The 20,425-nt window shown below is 39.6% G+C and overlaps 2 protein-coding genes across 2 annotated transcripts; one reads left to right on the top strand and one right to left on the bottom strand.

The window, feature by feature from the left end:
* The first annotated feature begins 1,215 nt into the window (after positions 1 to 1,215).
* Positions 1,216 to 9,062, top strand: depdc7a (DEP domain containing 7, paralog a). The gene is made up of 9 exons (XM_055037077.1): positions 1,216 to 1,269; positions 4,940 to 5,396; positions 6,039 to 6,169; positions 6,301 to 6,493; positions 6,981 to 7,201; positions 7,484 to 7,626; positions 7,712 to 7,837; positions 7,957 to 8,035; positions 8,117 to 9,062. The coding sequence occupies exons 1-9, from the start codon at positions 1,239 to 1,241 to the stop codon at positions 8,338 to 8,340; spliced, it is 1,605 nt and encodes a 534-aa protein (XP_054893052.1). The 5' UTR covers positions 1,216 to 1,238; the 3' UTR covers positions 8,341 to 9,062.
* Positions 9,063 to 9,341: 279 nt separating this feature from the next.
* On the bottom strand, positions 9,342 to 20,344 carry cstf3 (cleavage stimulation factor, 3' pre-RNA, subunit 3). Its single transcript, XM_055037076.1, has 20 exons — positions 20,113 to 20,344; positions 19,446 to 19,550; positions 19,170 to 19,265; positions 15,181 to 15,213; positions 14,541 to 14,638; positions 14,401 to 14,467; positions 14,283 to 14,317; positions 14,046 to 14,172; positions 13,174 to 13,251; positions 12,927 to 13,089; positions 12,566 to 12,675; positions 12,340 to 12,456; positions 12,042 to 12,260; positions 11,851 to 11,953; positions 11,691 to 11,760; positions 11,402 to 11,597; positions 11,135 to 11,285; positions 10,886 to 10,980; positions 10,732 to 10,792; positions 9,342 to 10,009 (listed from the first exon to the last, which is right to left on the bottom strand). The coding sequence occupies exons 1-20, from the start codon at positions 20,137 to 20,139 to the stop codon at positions 9,810 to 9,812; spliced, it is 2,151 nt and encodes a 716-aa protein (XP_054893051.1). The 5' UTR covers positions 20,140 to 20,344; the 3' UTR covers positions 9,342 to 9,809.
* Between the last annotated feature and the right edge of the window lie 81 nt (positions 20,345 to 20,425).

Below are 20,425 nucleotides of genomic sequence, written 5' to 3'. Positions count from 1 at the left end.
GATTGGAATTATAATCCAGCTTGTGTTTTCAGGACAGGCAGCAATGTGAAGCTGTTAGTCATTGGAATGAACTAAAAAAAGCCTAATTAATAAATTGATATTTCATTGACGAGGCACGAAGGCAGGCGTGTTAGAAATATCATTACTTTCGTCTACAGGTTTTCAAAACACCACATTAATCCAAATGGCTTAAGAAAGTTTTATCTCTAAAAATGACGGCTTAACGCTATAAAGAGACCAAAATGAAGAACCCTTTCTTTAGAGCTCTTAGAGCATGGAACCAGTTTTTTCTAAGGTTTGCCAAGATTTTAAGCTCATTTCCCTAAGGATCATTCTAAGTGTTTTTAACGTCTAAATAAAAACCTAACATCTTCAACATGTTCACCGGTCACTGAATGAAAGACGGCTCAATGTTTATTCTTCCGTGAAAACACCTAAAGGATTGTGACCTAACCAGTTTGTCGCAGTTGCATGCCTCACCCTTTAAAGCTCATTCCCTCCTGATAAGAGCTTCAGTCTCCTTGAGGAACACCGTCCTCACAACTTCATCTTACTCTATCTTACTGCATCTTACTGTGTCTAAAGGTTTTGAAATAAATCCAGATCTTGAGTTTTCTCTGAAACATGGAGGGCATCAACACATAGCATTGTCACCTGAGGCCTCTTCAGTCACATGCTGTGACGCACACAGTTGCCTTGGCTGAAGGAGAAAAGAAAGAAAAAGTTTCAACATGTCTTGTGTCCATTTTGTGTTTTACAGTTTGAATCTGAAGCTGCCTGACCATTGGTCAGGACCTCCTTATTTAAAGGTGTGACCTAGTCGAATGTGTTCCCATAATTGGAAATGTGACTTTGTGAAAAGCTATGAAAAATCTGATTGCATTTTTATTTATTTATTTTTGTATTCCCTCATTAGTGGTATTCTATTAGCTCAATAAAGCCTATTGGAGGAAATTAGAAGACAGACAGGGGACGTGATTGTAACTCATCTGTAACAAATAAATACAATTCTTCACCTGTGCCAAAGCTCTGACAGAAGTCCCCATGAAACAATCGCAGTAATGCTCCTTTTGTAAGGCAGTCAGTGGGACGGCTGGTTGTGGGCTCGGGGAGTGAGGGCGACATAAATAATTCATGATGGAGTTGGTGGAGGGAGGAGCTGCAGTTTCGGCTCTGTCTGCCGTCGGCTCCGTGCGTCACGGTTTGATTCGGACAGCGCAGGGACATGGTGCGGATGGATGGCTGTCCACACGGCCACAAGAGGACCAGGTAGTCGCCGTATATTGATTTTGATTATGAAACATTATTGTTTATTTTTAATCATTAGTCTATTTTTTAAAACGGAACACATTGACTGGTTGTTTCACAAACTGCTGCTGCGTAAAAACCGGAGGTTTTCTGGAATCATTTTTACGCGCAGCAACAATCTCGGTCGCTCACGACTTCTTCTCATAATGTCACTGTGTTTGGGATGAACTAGAACAAATTACCGGGGATTGAGCAGAATAAGCGGATTTATCATAGGAGCATTTTTTTTTCTTTTCAGTTTTCAAAATTTATAGTATTTTAATAAGGCTTTACATTGAATGGAAATATTTATAGGACTATATACTTTTACGTGCATATAATGATCAAAACGCCTCCCATGAGTACTCTGCTTTTAGAAGTGGTCCGTTCGACATTTGCTCTGTGCAGACTCAGCAGGTTTGTGTCACAACATGACTACAAACAGATGATTAAGCATAACACTCCACAGAGGATATGAGGGTTTCAGCTCATGCGCGCCAGTAAACCCACCGAGGTTCAAGCTGCGCCCCGAAGCCGGATCGGTTCATCTGACCGGTCTCAACGTGCAGAAGGAATGGAGATATTATCCTCCAGCGGCTGTGATTTGACTGTGCCACGCTGCGTTCTTATTCTCCGCTTCGTGTTTAAAAGTCGCAACGCATAGAGGTAAAGCAACAGCGGAGAAAAAAAAAAAGGTTACCCATGTGGGAACTACGCCGCTCCCTGTGCGGTTATTTACCTCCGCATGATGTGTGCAAACACATGGCGCGCTGTTGTGCGTCGGATGAAAGGTTGGGCCATTTTCCCGTCCCAGAGGAGCCCGCTCGGATTTTTCCTGTTTCTTTTTGAGCAAAGAAGTCGCAACAGTGAAGAGAAACTGGCTTCGACTGTGCAAACTGAGCTTAGGCTCAAATTGGCGCAAAAAAAAAAAAAATGTTTGCGCCGGTTTGAGACTGAGCATAGTTCCCAGGATTGTTTTGAGCAACTTGTTATGAAAAAGTTTTGCCCTTTCACATCTTTATGTCTTGTTTATGTAGCTATTGGTTTTTTTGTCACACTTAAAAGTTGCAGATAATGAAGTTAATTTTAATATAAATAACCTTGAATGAGTAAAAAAAAGAACACTTTAAACGATTATATTGATTGCATATAAAGAAATTTAAACAAAAAAAATGCATTTCCTCTTTATCTTTAATTACTGATTGGCATGTAGAAAATTGACTTAAAACACTATAAGAGGGCATCAATAACTGATCCAACAGGCCACAAAAAATAAACCCTTTCACCACTGTAATGTTTTGTTTTTTGCAATTTTGGTTTTGATCATTTTGAATAGCTGTTTTGTTTTCTTCTTTTAAACACTAAACGCTCACTTGTAATTTATGGGGTCATTTTTGATGTTCAATCATCTGAAACATCGACGTATGAATGCTTTTTGCTGCAACCGGACGATTTTTATTCCACAGCACTGTTTTCTAACTAGCCTCACCAGGAATTAATGACAGCCAGATTTATAACCATGTACTGTAATCTTCAGACCCCCAGATGGTCTTCCCTTAGAGTCTTTTCTGATTTTCTCCACCATAATCTAGAGAGTTCAGTTTGAGTTTCTCTCATTGTAACGCCGTTCTGTTGCGTTCACGTTTAGTTTTCTCATTCGAACTGTTGCAAAGTGTCCTCCTTTGAGCAGCTGCCGCAGGCCAAAATGTTCTTCCCTAATATGCAAATCCTCAGTCCAGGACCGTTTCTCCTCCCCAGAGGGAGACACAGTTTGACGTAGATTTATCTCATTAATCAGCAGATCACCCACAATCCCCATCCTCTGCACCTTTGATTCGGGAACATCTGCTTTTCCTGCTGCACTGTTCCAGGGCTCTTTCTTCTGTCTTCAAGTTTCACAGATGGGTCTGTAATTGCATTTGTCAGGTTGTGTTATCAAAACACACAGTCTGTCAGAGCCTGATTTATGTCCTCGCCGAGTCCCTCACATCCCTCCTTAACAGTTGCTCAGCAGGCTTAAATGCTTCCTGTTGTGAGAAGCTAAGATCTCACCAACTCCTCCCCTGCTGTCTTTTTACAGATCTGAGTCCCGAGGGATGACACAAGTCGCTTTTCCATCACAAATGACATAACACTGAACATGTCTGCATCTGAATCATATACAGATTGGGGTTCTGGAGGTAGCAGCGGCGCATCAACAGGGACACACTCTGCTATTTGTTTTTTAAGGTTTTTACCGCGAGGCAAGCGCTAAATCTTGGATGGAACGATGATTTCAAGCTCACGTTGACCCAAAAATAAAAAATAAATAAAAGCCTATCACACATTAGTGATACAGACTCTGTTACTTAACTTTCATCCTGATTCTGCACACCCACATGCAGGAACTCAGGGGACAGGGAGTGTGTAGGGGAAAGGCAGAGGAAAGCACAGTTCCCGGGCTTTCTAAGAATTTGCCTCAAACAGAGAATAACAAACTAACTGAGGGATGAAGAAATAGGTCACAAAACAGACTTGACCTCTGGAACGCCGAAGAGAAACTAGGTCAGACATTCGTTCAGTTTTTTTCTATTGTTCAAAGATTCTGCGCTGAAGTAACTTTATGCTATTTCATCCTCCCTCCAAGAGTCAGAATGTTATGTAATATCTTGAAAAGATCTTAATCGTTAGAGTTCTCTCTTTGTTATTTGGCTGATTTCTTCTGTCATTTTCCATCCAGATATTTTACTTGAGAGGGCCGTCGTGTTGTGCAACGTGTCCTTTTTAACATCGTCTGACAAATAAAAATCTGAACAGGTGATTATTTTTAGCCTGCCTGCCTGTGAAACAGCTTCAGATGTTTCTTAGACATCTAAGATGTGAGTCGTTTAATCTCAGTGTAAGAGAAACTATTCTCTGAAGGCTTCAGACGTTTGAGGACATCAGAAAACAAAAAGCATCAAGAAGATCAGGGACCATGGATGTTTATGGATAAATTTGTAGAGATGTTTAAATTAGGGTTAGGTTCTTTTTTTAAAAAAATAAATAAAAAGAAGCTTTGAACATTTCACAGAGCTCTGTTCAACCCATCATTTCAAAATTAACAAGCACGGCACAACCGCAAATCTGCCAACGCTTTACACTGACTGACTGGAATAAGAGCTTTATTCGGGCGCAGTGCAGATAATTCTGACTTTGGAGGAGCTGCATAGAAACACACATTGAGTGTAAAAAATCACTTATGTTAACATTTTACCAGAAGTTTAGAATAAATCCACAATTGATTCAAATGGGTGTCTTGTTTTTGAATTCGGTGAAACCTTTTTTGTACAAAGACGCAGCGTAAGCCTCTGATAGCTACTTCATCTCATGTCAATGCGACAGCTGTGATTATGCAACATGGTACGTTTTCTGTTATTTTCCGCCATTTTTGTCCAACATAAAAGTTTTGCTTGCCTCAACTTGCTAGAAATTCAAGAGACTGAAGAAGTTTTGTGGTTGCGTGTTTTTTGTTTCATTTCATGCACACGATAAGCTGTAAAACTTACAGCACAGAAGAATTTTCCAGACTTCCTTTCATCTTTCTGCTTTTCACGGCAGCTTTCGCAGCTTATCTCCTTTACATCTCTGGCAGTCCCTTATGTTTTCCATCTCCTTTTGATTTCCCCATCAGAACAAAGCATGGCTGGGAAGCCTTTCCGGGCCACCTACATCTGGAACAGCATCATTTCCAATCTCCAAAGTCAAGTCGAGGTGAAGCACAGGCGCCACAACCTGAAGTCGTACCACGACTGCTTCCTGGGCTCAGAAGCCGTGGACGTGGTTCTGTCGCACATCACCCTCAGCCGTTTCTTTGGCGATGAGGCGGTGCCTCGACACAAGGCCGTCCGGCTCTGTCAGGTCCTCATGGACTCTAAGGTGTTTGAGCCAGTCGGGGTTAAAGTGTTTGGAAAGGAGAAGAAAAGAGACAAGTTCGAGGACAGCAGCGTCAGTTTGTACAGGTTCCTGGGTCCAGTAACCACCTCCTCCTTATCTCTGACCAATACCAACTCCCAGTCCACCGGTGCCATCAAGAGTGGCTATGGCTCGCCGAACATGAACCAGAGCAGCTGCTCGCTGACAAGCGAAAGGTATAGAATCATGTTGTAACATCTTAAATGTACAAAAAAGAAAGAAACAAAAAGAAAGCTCAAAGTTTATTTGCAATATACAAAATACCAGCAAGGACAAAACACTGCTCAAATGTGGTACAAAAGAAATATAAATTACAAAAATTTAAAAACACAAAGAAATTAGATCAATAACACTTTTATGAAACGTCAAAACTCAGAAGCAAAAAAGCTGTAAAAAACAAAACAAAGTCTGTGGTTGTGAGTAATGAGACATTAGGAAACATTTTATCTGTTGGCAGGAAATCCAGAAAGTAGAATAAACAATGATGGGTGATTTAAACTTACAAAAATATACTTTAAACTATCATCCTGCCTAACGAGTAGTGTGAGACATTCTGCAATCTCTGCCTCTGGAATGAATGGGCGACAAAACAAACACACAGTATTCATGGAAAAAAATCAAGTTTATTATCCTTTTTGTACAAGCAATAGATACTTCATTTATAGAAAAAAAAAATCCTGTAAGCCACCATGTGAATGAAAGACAGGTATAAGGAAGCTTTTTGTTTTGTTTTGTTTTTTGCTGCATTAATTGTGTCTGTTCCTGTAACGAGTCTCTGAATCACTTCCATTGATTGCTCTCTTTATGTAACCTACCAGCCAAGGGGTCCCAAGCTACACCACCCACTCCCCGGTAAAGAGAGAGAAGCTGCTGGAGGAGGTGCTGGGGAACCTGAACCTCAGCACCACCACCACCCCCCAGATGAGCCACCTCGGCCTCACGCAGGAGTGTAAGCTTCTGCCCTGACCGACCAGACGCCCGAGCGTGTCGTAAAACAAACCAGTCGAAATGTTTTCATCTGTAAACACTGTGAAACTGCTGATTGCTGACGCTTGTAAAACTGCTGTTTGGCTTTGGCAGGTTTGTATGAAGTGTGGCACCAGCAGGCGGTGTCCAGGCTGCTGCAGCTCATAGAGCTCCCCCTGCTGGAGAGCTTGTTAGAAGGCGAGGTCGCTTCACGATCCTCTCTGCATGGCATGGCCAGCGACCCAGACCTGCTGTGTACAACCAGCTACCTGGACAGAGAAGTTCTGAAAGCCTTCAGTGAAGCACAGTAAGTCCGAACTGTGACTTGTGGAAAAGTCTCCTTTTTATTGTGATTTTCTCGACTTACTGTCATAATCTATGAGCTTCTAAAACTACTTCCCACATCGGAAGCCTGAAATCATTGAATTCATGAGAAATTATGAGAAATCGTGTCAAAATCAGATGAAATGTATTTTTCCTTATTTTTGTCATGAGTCACAACTGCTAAAAATATAACTGGCCAAGAATTTGCACTTTTGGTGTCTTGAAATCCTTCACATCTAAGGCTGTGATTACAGTACAATTACACACAGTGGGATAAGCAGATTAGGGGCCATATACAAAAACTGCAGTGTCCACAGTTAAACTCTAAGCCATCTGGACAAGTCGCATCGACTGTCTTTATAGTTTGTTTCTTTGTCTGGTACTTAAATAATATGAAACAAAAGGGCACTAAAATACAAAAAATAAAATTCCATGTATAAAACTAGTTCCTCCCCTTCCCTCTGCCTCAGGGCTGATGAGTGGATGTCAGTGGCGGTGGACTGTCTGGAGTTTCTGCCTGATGAGCTGGTGGTGGAAGTCAGTCGAGGTTTGGCTGCTTGTGCGGATGACCTTGTTCAGTGCAAGAGGTTGCTTTACCAGGTCCTGGTCAGGCATTACGCACAGACGCAGCGGCCGCCTCTGCTTAACAACTATATCTTTGATATCCACTCTGGGATCTCAGAACTACTTGGTAAGCAGTAATTATTATTTTTTTCAGTCCTTACCTTTCAAAATAACTTTAAATTGTTGTGTCAGAGAAAGTGCCTGATTGGTCAATTGGCTAACAGAAGACTTTTTATACTACTTACTTCTTTTACAAGAAAAGCATAACCCATAATAAAAGCAGCTCAATTCAACAGCAGCAGGAATTGTTCCCTGTCTGTTTTTGGATCATGCAACCAGCTCCTAGTGTTGAAGCGATAACTATTTTCACTCAGTTTAAAGTTTACAACTGTTACTGTTGCATTGTCAGTGAACGGGAAGCTGGAGCCGGCTCTGGAGGCGCTGCAGCTGAGCCTGAGGCTGCAGGACTCCCACAGCCGGGAGGAACTCCGGAGGCTCCTGAGATTCATGGCCACTGCGGCCAAACCGCAGGAGGTGAAGCTGCACAAAGAGGTCAGTGCTCCTGTTCATCCTGTTCACCCTGGGTGCCGCTATGTGTTCGTTTTTGCTCCTCATCGACTCTAAATGCTCTTCCCAGATTGAGAACAGGATGGCGGTAAAGAGGGCTTTCTCCAGCTCCATCGTGTACAGCGGAAGGCTCTCGAAGGGCAAGGTGGACTTGATGGTTCTGTTCATGATGGATCACCACTGTGATATGTTCAAAGTAAGTGCTGACGGTTTGTTTCTTAGAAACTAATGTAATATTTTTAGTGTTCAGATAACAAATTGGAGTTGATATAAAGAAGTTTGATTGAACTGAATTGAGTTGGATTTTTCTACTAGATTCCCGTCTCCTTGCACAAGATGGTGAGTGAAAGATTGAGGAATATCGTGCTGGGGAAGGATCCGGATGTGATAACAGGTTTGCATCGGCTGTTGTAGATTAAAAGGAACGACTTGCTCTGCAGCGAATTCATTTTATTTCTCTGCTCCTCCACTGCAGGCACAACATACTGCTCCAGGGTCAGTGCCAAGGAATATTCTGAAAGTGGACAGAAAGCCACAAAGGAGGAGATCCTTTCTCTACTGAGGACAGTTTATGAGAACCCCAAATTCTCCCGGAAGGAGAAGAGGCGACTGCTGGGACAGTTTTATAAAGCTCACCCTGAGACTTTTGTTCAGTACTTTGGAACGAAATTGTCTAGTATCAACATGTTGTTGCAGTGATATTTATACAAGTTATATGCACATAGTAACAGATGACTGAGCAAAAGTGTAAGCTATAATATTTAATGATCTATTTAACTATTTTATGTGGTGCGGGTCACTGAGGCAAAATGCTCATTTTGATGTGAAAAAACCACTGATGCATTTTCTGAAATAGAAAAAAGTTATTTTTACTTTTTAAGCTCAAACAGACATTATAGGTCTGATTCAGTCAGAAGCAAACCTGCAGGTTGGCTGTGGCTGTTATTCTTGTGCAATAGCATCAGATAAAAATGTGAAAATTTGACATTGGAAACCTTAGAAGTTCCTTATTCTGCTTTAGTGACAGTGGGGACGTGCTCCTGACTCTGCCTCATTTTGTTTTCTGAAAAATCAAAACAGATGTTGGAGAGGATTATTTTCTTTTATGACAATCTCAGCCACGTTTTAGTGGTTTTTGTTTAAGTCAGGTACAAATAACCCTTCTAATTGGCTTACAGGAAATGACTGGAGTGTTTCCTGTTGGTTTGAAACATCTTGTTTGTATTTTAGGTCGTCTGAGGTAAAATTGCGATGTAGAACAGAAGCGTTCATGCATCTTTTGCATCAGTTCTAAGGAGACAATGACATCTGGTATGCTAGCTATAAACTGATTCAGAGTGGATAATTGTGAAAGACAAAGCAATTATCTGCATTTAAATTTAAGAACAATAAACTTGTGAATTTGTTTCTGTGAAATCAGATATGTGAGTCCCCCCCCCCCCTTTTTCTAATAGTTCATGATCCTGTTTGTGACAGAAATCCTTTTGTTCCGAGAAGTCAAAACCACAGAATCCTTCATATGCTTCCACTGCGCTCCAGCTGTTACCCGTTACTTCAAACTACCACCGAGACACAGAGAAACATTTCCAGGACACAAACACACTTACGGCAAGACACGACGGTGCCGTTGGCTTAACTGGTTTAAATATCAGGATGTAAACACTAAAAGGAAGCATGTAAACCTTTTCAATCTCCCATTAGAAACACTAGTAAACAGAGAGCAAATTCTGTTCTCAAATGGGTCTGCACTGAAGCGTCAGCAATATTTCATGCTCAAATAAAAACACAAGCAGCTGAAATTATTTTACAATTTTATTGAAAGGAACAGTGTTTCCTCGGATATCTAAAAAAAAAAAAGGAAAAAAAAAAGCTTCCACTTTGCTATCCTTGGAACAACTGAAACATAAGATCAGAACAGAAATGTATCCCAAAGTCCAAGTAGAATTAAAAACTTTGTACAGTATAATTATCAGTCTTTCGAAATAAAAAAAGAAAAATTCATGACGGAACAGAAAAAAAAACAAACACTAAAACGCTTTTGTGTGCTAAAGTATCTGTGTGAGCGTGTGTATGGTTTATTTGTACAGATGTAAAACCCAGTCCTGTGGACGTGTGTTTTTATTCTCTTTGACAGTCTGTTAAGATTACATTCTTCCAGCGGTTTCGCTTTATCGAATCCTCTTCTGCTGGCGCGCGCGGTAGATGTCGTGAATGGGTGGCGCTATGGCTCCCTTGTCGTCCTCCTCGTCGGAGTCGGCGTTTGGCCTCTTGAGGGACTTGGCGGTAGCGTGGTTCTCCATGGGGCCGTTGCCCTCCCCTGCCGCCTCAGGCTGTCTGCCGGTGATGAGCTCCACAGCAGCATCAACACCTGAACACAATCAGTCGTATGACAGCACAATGAAAAACTGAGAGAATATTTTAATGGGATGATACAATTCAATGTCTTTTGTTTGGATTTCATGTGAATAAAGCAACAGAGACGAGCTTGGGAAGAAAGAGGCAGTATTTCCAGAAGAATTTAAAATTCTTAACCAGAAAAGTGTGGCTTGCAGGTGAATGCGGCCCCTTTTATTCTGATGCCCCTAAATAAAATCAACTGCAACCAGTTGGCTTTCAGAAATCACTAGATTAGTAAATAGAGTCTATTTGTGTGTAATTGAATCCAAGTTTAAATCATGAACAAACACCATGATGAAGACCAAGGAACGATGTAAAATATTATGCCACGTGTTCAATTTTTCACGGAGGAGTGGTATGAAGAAAATAATTGTTAAAATAAAAATAAAAACTGTAATAAGCACTGTAAAGACAGTCGAAGTTCATGTTGGGGGGACAGAGAAAACATAGAAGGTCTCCTGGTCAGATGAGGCAAAAACTGAACTTTTGTCTCATCTGCCTCATTGACTTCCACCTCACTATTATATACTTCGTTCTGTTTGTAACATAACACACTGTAAACAAAAACGTAAAATTCAGGAGGCATGAATATTTTTGTGAGGTGCTGAAAGTCTTTTCCTTTAGACTGAAAATATTATTGAACAACAACATTATTTCTGTTGCTTCTCGAACAGAGACAACAAACAAACTTACTCTCAGGAAGAGTACATCTCCTAAAAGTTTCCATGAGCTCATCCACTTGAACAAAGGGACCCTATGGACAGAAACAATTGAAAACTGAACACTGCTGCTGCTGCTGACAACTCATTAAAGAGGAGCCTGGTCGCTCTAACTGGCCGTAACTTACAGTGAAGCACGTAGGCGGAGGGAGCAGCTTCATTAGGACAACAGCAGCTGGAGGGACTGGGAAAACTCCACCAGGGACCGGGTGTAGACCTGGAGCTGTGGGGAGGAACAGAGGTAAGATCAAACATGAATCCATTTACACATCAGGTCTATTTAGAGGGGAAACAGTGGAAAGGCAGCATCAGGCCACTGAAAACAGAACTCAACACACAAAAAATGAACCCTGCATGAAATATTCGGGATTACGTACGAGCGAGGTGACGTGGCTGATACGGGATCATCTGATTGGTGTCTGGTTTGGGATACTCTGGTTTACGATCAGGATCGTCCTTTAGTGTAGGCACAGAGGGAGCCACCACAGCTTCAGGGAGCAGTGCTGCCAGTTTGGCACGAGACACATCCTACAAACAAGCAGGAAGACGTGTCAAACATCAGCACACCTGATCACAAAGTCTTTCTTGGCTCAACTACACTGGCGATCATGATTCAAACTCATGTAACAGGAAGAAAAACACACCTTGTAACCAAGGGCTTTGAGTTCACTGGTAGAGCAGGGATAAAGGTCCATGAACTTGTATCTATCTACAAGCAAAGCCGTTTCCTTCCCCTCATACTCGTCTTTGAAGGCTGTGAAACGTCGGCGCTCTACTTTAAGAATACTGGCCAGGTCTCCGATGTTGCTCTCGAACGCCAAGAACCGAGCCCAGATCTCACTGAGGAGACGATGCATGTCACAGTTCACTGGTTTGGACCGATATCTTCAACTCAGACATGCACACATAACACAGCCAAATGCTTGACATTACCCTGATTTCTCTGGGGACAGGCTTCCAGAGGTGAGGACCCGTTCGAACAAAACCCTAGTGTTGTTATCCTCTGAGAAAAGAATCAGACACATAAAACAACGTCTGTGAAAGAAAGCAGTAAAGCTACAGGAAGGTGAACAATTTAGAGGATGTTACAAACCATTAAGGTGGGAGAGGTAATCAATGTAGGCAAGTATGTACTCTGGAATGTCTCCATACTTTTTCAAACCCAGCTCAAAAATCTTAAAGGCCACTGATTTATCCTGTTGAGAAAAACACAAGCAAGATTTTGAAGCATCTGTGTGTCCAGCCGCTCCTCAAACCACGCACCGAACTTCTGCTTCGTCTTACTTTGCTGCAGTAGTATTCCATCAGAGCTGCAGACACGTAGACGTGGTGACGCGTGCGTAGGTCCTCTCGAGCCTTTTTGAAGATGGCGCGACCTGATTTGATGCCCTCCGCCCTCCTGGCGAACTTCATGTACTGGATGTAGACCAGCGTGGGGTCGATGTCCTCGATCGCGAGCAGTTTGTTGTAGATGCTGTGCACCTTCTCGTACTTCATGCGACTCTGAGAGAGACGCACAAAAATATTGTTGTTGGAGAGGTATATGATGAATTGGTTAGTTTGTTCTGAACTGTCCACTCACTTCTTCGTAATCAGCAAACGCAAAGTAGAGGAGCATGTTCTTTTTGAGGAGAGTCCCAATGGCACGTTCATAGATGTTAGCTGCCTCATCGCTGAACAGCTTTGAATTATTCATGTCCTGAAAGAAAAAGAACAGAAAAAAATAGGAATTAAGACATCAAATGTATCTGATATTTAATATGTGAAAATTATTCAGGCTCAGTTTTGAAAGTGCAGGTGTGTCTTACTCCTTTCTCTGCCAGCAGCTTGCTGGACTGCTCCAGGTACTGAGCGGCCTCATACCAAATGTCGGGATGGTGGCCCAGAACCAGCAGGCACTGCTCATAGGCAAACATCACTGCATCCAATCAAATTAAAAAGCAATGAATTAAAAATGGTCCTGCAGTGCAACAGTAAAATAAAGGGATTTGTGTCAGAAAAGAGTAAAACTCTGCCCTCTAGTGTCGGATCTGCAGGTAAGACGATCTCTATGTTAATAGAGCTCGACATTCAGACATTAACTGAAATAAATGTAAGAAACTATATATGACAACCAAAAAAATGTTTTGAGACAAAACCACCAACATTTAACATTGCACTTAGTGTCACCTCTCTTTGTGATGAGGGTCTGGTCTTCTGTACGGAGTGGGTTGCTTTTTTCCCACTGAATGTACTTTTTCCACATTTCCACTTGCTGGGCCTCCTGAGGGGAGTTCTGTGGTGGGACTGAAGGTGCGTTTCTGTCAAGCCCTTTCATTACTGTCTCATACTCCTGCATTACAAACCACCCAACAGCCTGTGTCAGTTACCTTAAACCGTATTTGGTGCATTATTCAGCGGGAACCTGATTTCTCACCTTTGCCACTCTCCTTGCGTTCATGTAATCCCTGCTGCGATCTTCAATCATCTTTTTAGCCAAATGCACATTGATACCCTGTAAATAAAATTCATAGATTATTCCTGCTTTTGTTGCTTTTGAATATCTAAATCTATATGTATATTTATGCTTGATAGCTTTTGGCATCCATTGTGAGTTTCTGTGTAATGTCTACACATAAAAACTTGCTCAACTTTGTTCAAGATTACAGAAATCCTACATCGCTAACGGGACCAAACACTGTAACTCAAGTCAGTCTTTTTAAATTTCCAGTAACTTTCATGCGCCCTGCTTGCATGAATGTCTCCAGAACTATTTCCATTCTGGAATCGTAATTTGTTTTCCAAAATTAAACACCTAATCTCCTTCAATATTAATGACAGAGCTTTTGATTTTACGTTTCTAGATCAAGTACTTTAAATTAAAGCCACTCTGGAGAGCATTGGGTAATTTTTCTGACTGATCTAATTTCTGCTGATATTTAAGTAAATGCAGTGTTTAGAATTAATTTATATAAATGTGTAATTTTTGCTTTTTGATTATCTTTGCCTTCAACGGAAAGCCAACACAGATGAGAAACCAAAATACTACCACCATCATGTTTCATTAGGTCTTCTTTGGGCGTGTCTGGCCAGTGAATATGTATATGTCATCTAAAAGAGGCAACCATGTGATTTTTCACACCCCTATTACCAGGCAGCAGCATTCGCTTTGGATGGCAGAATGGCAAATATGTAAGCTAATAACGTAAAATGCATTAGGTGCCCAAACAGAATGAAGATGTTTGATTGGTTTATGCTATTATAAAAATAGGGAACCCAAAAATACTGAAGATTGATTGGCTCACTTGCCTCTTCATATTTGCTATAATCTCTCCAGAGCTGTTCAATGTTTATCATTGGGTTCACGCAACCTCTTTGGTAGACTCTCCGAACTGCAGTGATTCTCTGATTTTCTGCGTATGAGCCCACTGCCTCACTAATAGAAGACACAAAACAAACAAGATTTTAGTTTTTGATGCAGGTTACGATACAATTAAGGTCAACGAATTGAAAAAACAAACAAAAAAAATAAACACAAACACTTACACTCCTTTCAGGAAATTTATGTAGTCGACCCAAATCTGAGAGAAAGAAATAACATCGAGTCAAATAAAAGCGGTGAACAGAAACTAAAACAAGTTAATAAAAGTTCATATTTGCAGACCTGGTAGGACATAATTTCCATTCCAATTTTATCAAGGGCGAAATCATACGCCTGGGCCATCTTCTCTCTGAGAATAAAGGAATGAAATTATGTACATTCTCTTCACATGTTGGATGTCATAATTCAGAATGTCTTCTTACTTGTAGCTGGGAAGCTTCCCTTTGGTCTCTCGAACATATGCAAGGTAGCATTTCCACAGGTCAATGTGTAACACTTTCATTAGGCATCTCTGAAACAACTGCAAGAAGATGTGAGAACATGTTGAAAAAAAAAAACATTTTAAATTTACTCTGACACAGAAATCACATACAGTCTGATTTATGTAGCAACCAATGAGCTGGTCAAATGCCCCTTGGGGCAAAAGCTGTTTCCATCATTAATATATTCTTTGAATTTTTCATCTATGTGATCTTTAAGCTACAGTTCAATGCTTGCAGACCTTCTGAGATCATATGCTGAAATAAAATACTTAAAATCAGAAATGAGCAGGCACTTAAACATTTGAAGACTTTATTAAAGTGAAGCAACATAAAAGGTACACACAGCATCAAGCATATTACATATAGATAAAAATATGTGAAAAGAAAGAACTAGAAAGTATTTGGGGCAAGTATTCCTTGCAAGAACAATGAAGACGGACAGTTCAAACGTTATTGAAAAGGCACGACAGAAGATACTAGTTATTTTTTTCAAAAAAATCTAATTAGCAAAATTTCTGCATATTCAGATTACAATCAAACAGAGCTGCATTAAAAACGAGCTTTCAGTTTGGGCACTTACCTTCTCTACCTTGTCATAGTTTTTAGCCTTTATCTGCAAATAAAAGTGTAAAAACTTATAAATATAAAAGCTCAAAGTCAACATGCATTCATGCAGTTTTCATAACTCAAACACACACATTCACACAATGCTAAGGATCAACAGTGATATTCACACAAGAATGACAACTAACTTTTAGAAAGGGGTTTATTTTATTTTCTTTCCACTTGCACCACATAAGCCAAGAAAACGCGATAGAAAAACAAACAATTCATATTGTCAAAATTAATTTAACTGTAGTAAGCCCAGCTTTTAAAGGCAAAAGCACCTGAAATATTAAATAACCATTCAATAATAACTTTTAGGGGTGTATGGCTAATAAATTTGTTTACTGATGATAATCTTCTGACTGTAAAAAAAATTGTTTGGCTCTTTCCAGTAACAGCACTGATTGGAAAGTTTTGCTAATGAGTAAAAATAAACATTTTAATGCCACACATAATTTTGAGCAATTATTGTATCATAATAAACCCAAGTAAAAAATGTTGTACATTAGTATAACATCCCTGCCTCTTCTCATCCTACATGCCATCTCGTCTCACTTTAAATCCTTCCTGCTAAACATATAAACCCATTGGGATATTTTTGGACACAAATGTTTAAATTATGTGCGAGTTTAAGATCAAAGTCTTATCCTTGTGAAAAATGCAAATGGGCAGAGGTAAGCATATTTGTGAAATGGTTTTATCTTTTCAAGCACCCTACTCCTTAAAAAAATAAAAACTGAATACAAGGCTGAGAGGTGTGGGAGGCTATACAGACTGGAGGGATAGGAATAAGAAGATCCTGAACACATCCTGCAAATATTTTGTTCACTTTTCATTAAATGCAAAAAATACAGCATAGAACCTTTAAGTTTTTAATACAGAATGTCACAGTTTACATGGTGTTCTGAGGCATCCCACAAACGATGTGTTTTTGGTCAAACTAGACTTGAAATCTGCATCATAACTTACAAGTGACCTTATTTGGCATAAATGTGTCATAGGAGTCAGAACAACTTGAAATTCTGGCCCAACTGCACACAAACTAAAACAGTCTAGCCTGCTTAAATTTAGCATTTCAAATTCAGGTCAAGACGATTTCATCTTCGCACTAAAGAAAAGCACAGATTTAAACCTCCAAACATTTTTGCCAAAATACGTTCAAGAAGTTTTTATGTAAAAGTTGTTTCTCTTCACAAGTTTGTCATTGGTGAAAAGGACAAATTTAACTTCTTCAAACTAAAAACTGAGCTCCAGTTTCTCCGAGTCCACTTCTCAGCGATGGCTACATCTGGCTCCTAAGCCTTTGTGTGGTTTGCAGAGACGTGCAGTAAAGTGTGAGAAGGTGAAGGGCAAAAGCTCCAGTTCAGCTGCCAATGTCCAAACTCAAAAGCCTTTGACAGTCAAGAGTATAACCTTACACACATTACTGTAGGAAAAAAAAAATATTTACAGGCTATTTCCAGTCACCGTTCTCAAAGTTTACCTATCAAATGTATCAATAGCACAGGGAGTGTAAATCTTAAGAAGTATTCATTAAGTTTAGAGACATTTCATTGAATGAATATTAGTTGTTTACAGCACCATGAGTCAATATTAGTTTATCTACTAACTCCAGTCTTGGGCACCTAATAAATGAATCTTCATAGGACTTGTCTCGATCCATATTTTAGAATACAGAAGGGGAAACAACTCAAGTTAAGCTGGGTCTCTTGTACGTATAGATGGCCTAGCAGGCAAATCGAACATGACAGAGAAAATTTTTATTTTGTACATTTTGGGGAATTTCCAATGTGGTCCTCTGTTGTTTTGTTTAAATACAGAGAAATTAGCACATACATATACTTACCACAAGGGGGAGCAGCTATACTAAGAATGATTTGGTGCACCTCATTGATTGTAATCCTAGGACTCTTTAATTGGTTTGATAATTCTGAGTGTCATTTCAAAAATAAAATCTTTGTGATTGTTCCAATCTAACTAATACAGCTGATTTAAGGAAATTCAGGTATTTGGAGTTAAATGGAGGACAGAAAAAGTACCTGGCAAAAGTATTCACACCCATTGAGCTCATTTGCATTTTGTCACGTCACAACCAGACTTCACAACATGTTACTGGGGATTTATGTAATAAAGAAGCAGAAAGTCATGCATGATTTCACACTGAAGTGAGCAGTGCTTTATCAGAAAATGTCAAGGAAGACTTTATAGGGAAAAAGTGGGGCAGACAAAGCATCATGCTGTGGAGATACTTTTCTGAAGCAAGAGAAAGGTGATCGATCTGGTTAGACTTGAAAAGAAACTTGTTAAAACCTCAAGTACTAAAGACAGGGGAGGAGATTAACCTTAAAGCAGATGACAGAATATATAAATATCAGAATAGTGTAGATAAAAAACAAAGGAATAAAAGTTCTGCTTAGAAATTTTAGAGCATGCGAGGGACTGAACATAGACGCCAAATTTACAGGCCTTTATTTTCAACAAAAATTGAAAATCTTGCATTTTCCTTCCCCTTTATAATTACGTGCTGAAGGTGTAGGTCTTTCACATAAAATTCTTATAAAAATGTAAAAATTCACAGCTGTAACAAAAATGATGAAAGGTTTATGGAAATAAATACTTTTGCAAGGCACTGTAAAAAAAAAACAATGTTGATGCTGGATTTGTTTAACCTTTTCAATTGTAGTATAAGCTTTGTCAATTTTATTTTTCATATATCAAACATTGATTAACAATTTGAAGTGGCAATATGTACAAACCAACAGCTAAAAATATTTTCCCTTTTCTGAAAAATATTTCAATTCCATCTGGTTAAGAATCCCAAATCGTCTGTGTTTAATAATCCATAAGGGTCATAAATCACACTAAAGACACATTTCTTTGATACCGTCAACTCTATACTTATCTTTAAAATAAATAAACACCAATAATATCCTTTTGGTTTATGTCTTCTGTATTATGGTAAAACAAATGACTTAGATCACACTATATTATCTTTATGATTGCATTTTTCTGTTAACATTGTTACTGCTATAACAATAATGCAAATAAGAAACATATTTAAGAATTGAGGTCTATCATGAAAAAGAGAAAATTTGTTGTCCTAAATTTATAGCGTAAATTTAGCAGAAAGATAGTGTAAGGCAAAATATATGAGGAGGTTTTATTTGGAGGAGAATCTACAAACTAATTCACTGCTTAATTTTAGAAAATTAATAAATTTAGTGTAGAAAATGTGACTTTATGATAGAACTGATCATCGGGTGTAGGGGAAAATAAATCTTCTGGTCAAATTGTTGGTTGGATGAAAGAAAAACAGATTCTTGGCAAAAAAAAAAAAAAAAACAAGCAAAGGGTCAGTTTGTGTGTTCAGGAGAAGTGGGGCGAAAGGTCTCAAGAAAAGAATGGGCCACACAATAAAGATCGTCCTTTATGAAAATAACCCAAAAGAAATGACACAGGAGGCAATAAATTGACACGACAAGTGAATAAAAGGCTAATGCACTCCAATACCATTAAAATAGTTTTAATACTGTTGCAGACCAAACATGCAACAAATGCACTTTACCCCATATTTAATATGCCGCAGATGATATGTAATCTTTCGTTTAACCTGGAAACATGAGGAATTATCCTTAGTTATAGATAATAACCCCTTCTTGCTTAAAGGCACAATTCCTAATTAAGATTTGTTGAGCCCAACTGCAAAGTGTTTTGTGTCAATTTTTATAAATTAGGTTTTCATTAGGTTTTTCACTTTGTACACTTTGTTTTAGGAAATTGTAAGAACTCTAACTTTTGAAGAACATCTTTTGAGATTAGACAAAAAGGCTCAACACAAGAATTGTGACTTTAAACTCCATTGAAGTCAGATACATTTGGATTGTGTGAAAATCACATAGTTGATTATGTTAGAATAAGTCTCAGCCATGCACACAAGGGAAAAGAATAAAAAAAAGTATTAACCTCAGCTTCAATGAACAGTTTCCAGAATCTGCCAGAACTCGGGAACTGTGAGACAAGTCGCTCATGGGTCTTCCTTGCTTTATCTATGGGTTGATTCTACAGGAGGAGATTGCATTTACATTCCACTCACTATTTAACATAACAATGGCAATCTTGCCAGTCATGAGGTGGAAGGCGAAATCAAAAGTTTCGTGTTGGACTAAATTCTAACCCCAAGCCCACCACCCTCATTCCCAGTATCCTTATCCCCAGTAATACAACTCGGTGTCACTAAACCTGTGCTTCTCGAATCAGAATGCTCCATGCGTCAAGGTCATATGGGTTTTCTTCCAACTTCTTCTCTGCTTTCTTCACCTTCTCAGGAATATACTCAGCTGCTGTCTGTAACACACACAAAAAAGCAACAAGCAATGTTGTTAGCAAACTCAAAATGCTTGTAGTGATGTGATGCGAGGGCCCACATGGCGCTACACTCACGCAGGAAGTATTTGTGTTAATTAACACCGGACCCTTAACGTCATAAAAACGAAAAGCAGCACAAAATCGACACAAATCGCCTGAAATACGTATTTTCCCAAGGTAGCTTTTTCTAGCTGGCGCCATTAAATGGAACCTTACAAAGCAATATCAAGAGTAAAAAATAATTCATTAACTATCAGAAATTGCAAAGTAACACGACTGTGAACTAATGTTAGCTCGTAGTGTTGGTATCGGCTAGCTTCACGTTGCGACAAAGCAGCTGAATCAATATGGCGCACGACCACGCCACAAAAAATACAAAAAACAAAGTACATGACTTCTTCGCGTTTGATTCTCCCGATAGAGCTGCACACTGTGAACACTCCGAACTGATTTTCGTGCCTAACAATGCTGTATGATAAAACATTAGCTGTGACACAGATATCCCGCTAGCTTGGCCATGAATAGAACTGCGTGTTGCTACCTGCTCGGCTGTTCCCTCCGTCGACATGGCTGAAGAGGATCTGCCCAAAAGTTATCAACCACTACAACTAACACCGAAATAATCAAGATGCAGAAATTTCCTTCAAAACTACTAGGTCATCGGCATAGTTTTAGGGTGATTTTTTTACGTTGCCTTCGAGCAGCTAACAGCTCAACGGCTGGATGGCCGATGACTAAAATGGCGAGAAGGCAGACAGTGATGTTCCGTTGCGCGTGCAGGAACAACAAAGTTACATCCGGCTGTCACAGTTTCTTCAAAATAAAAGCATAGGCTGCAGCATTAGGGATTTAAA

Source organism: Poeciliopsis prolifica, unplaced genomic scaffold (assembly GCF_027474105.1).
Source record: "Poeciliopsis prolifica strain line A6 unplaced genomic scaffold, Auburn_PproV2 SCAFFOLD011, whole genome shotgun sequence".
NCBI classification, from domain to species: Eukaryota; Metazoa; Chordata; class Actinopteri; order Cyprinodontiformes; family Poeciliidae; genus Poeciliopsis; species Poeciliopsis prolifica.
The sequence above is the reverse complement of the archived record's forward strand: the minus strand, read 5'-3'. Positions and strand labels throughout refer to the sequence as shown.

What these genes read in the sequence shown, in the direction of transcription:
- depdc7a (XM_055037077.1), top strand. Translation starts at nt 1,239, where the DNA reads ATGGCTGTCCACACGGCCACAAGAGGACCAG. An exon ending in CCTCGGCCTCACGCAGGAGT is followed by an intron (nt 6,170 to 6,300) that starts GTAAGCTTCTGC and finishes TGGCTTTGGCAG; the next exon opens with GTTTGTATGAAGTGTGGCAC. An exon ending in AGGTGAAGCTGCACAAAGAG is followed by an intron (nt 7,627 to 7,711) that starts GTCAGTGCTCCT and finishes TGCTCTTCCCAG; the next exon opens with ATTGAGAACAGGATGGCGGT.
- cstf3 (XM_055037076.1), bottom strand. Translation starts at nt 20,139, where the DNA reads ATGTCGACGGAGGGAACAGCCGAGCAG. An exon ending in GGGAAGCTTCCCAGCTACAA is followed by an intron (nt 14,468 to 14,540) that starts GTAAGAAGACAT and finishes CTTTATTCTCAG; the next exon opens with AGAGAAGATGGCCCAGGCGT. An exon ending in GAGATGTACTCTTCCTGAGA is followed by an intron (nt 10,010 to 10,731) that starts GTAAGTTTGTTT and finishes GATTGTGTTCAG; the next exon opens with GTGTTGATGCTGCTGTGGAG.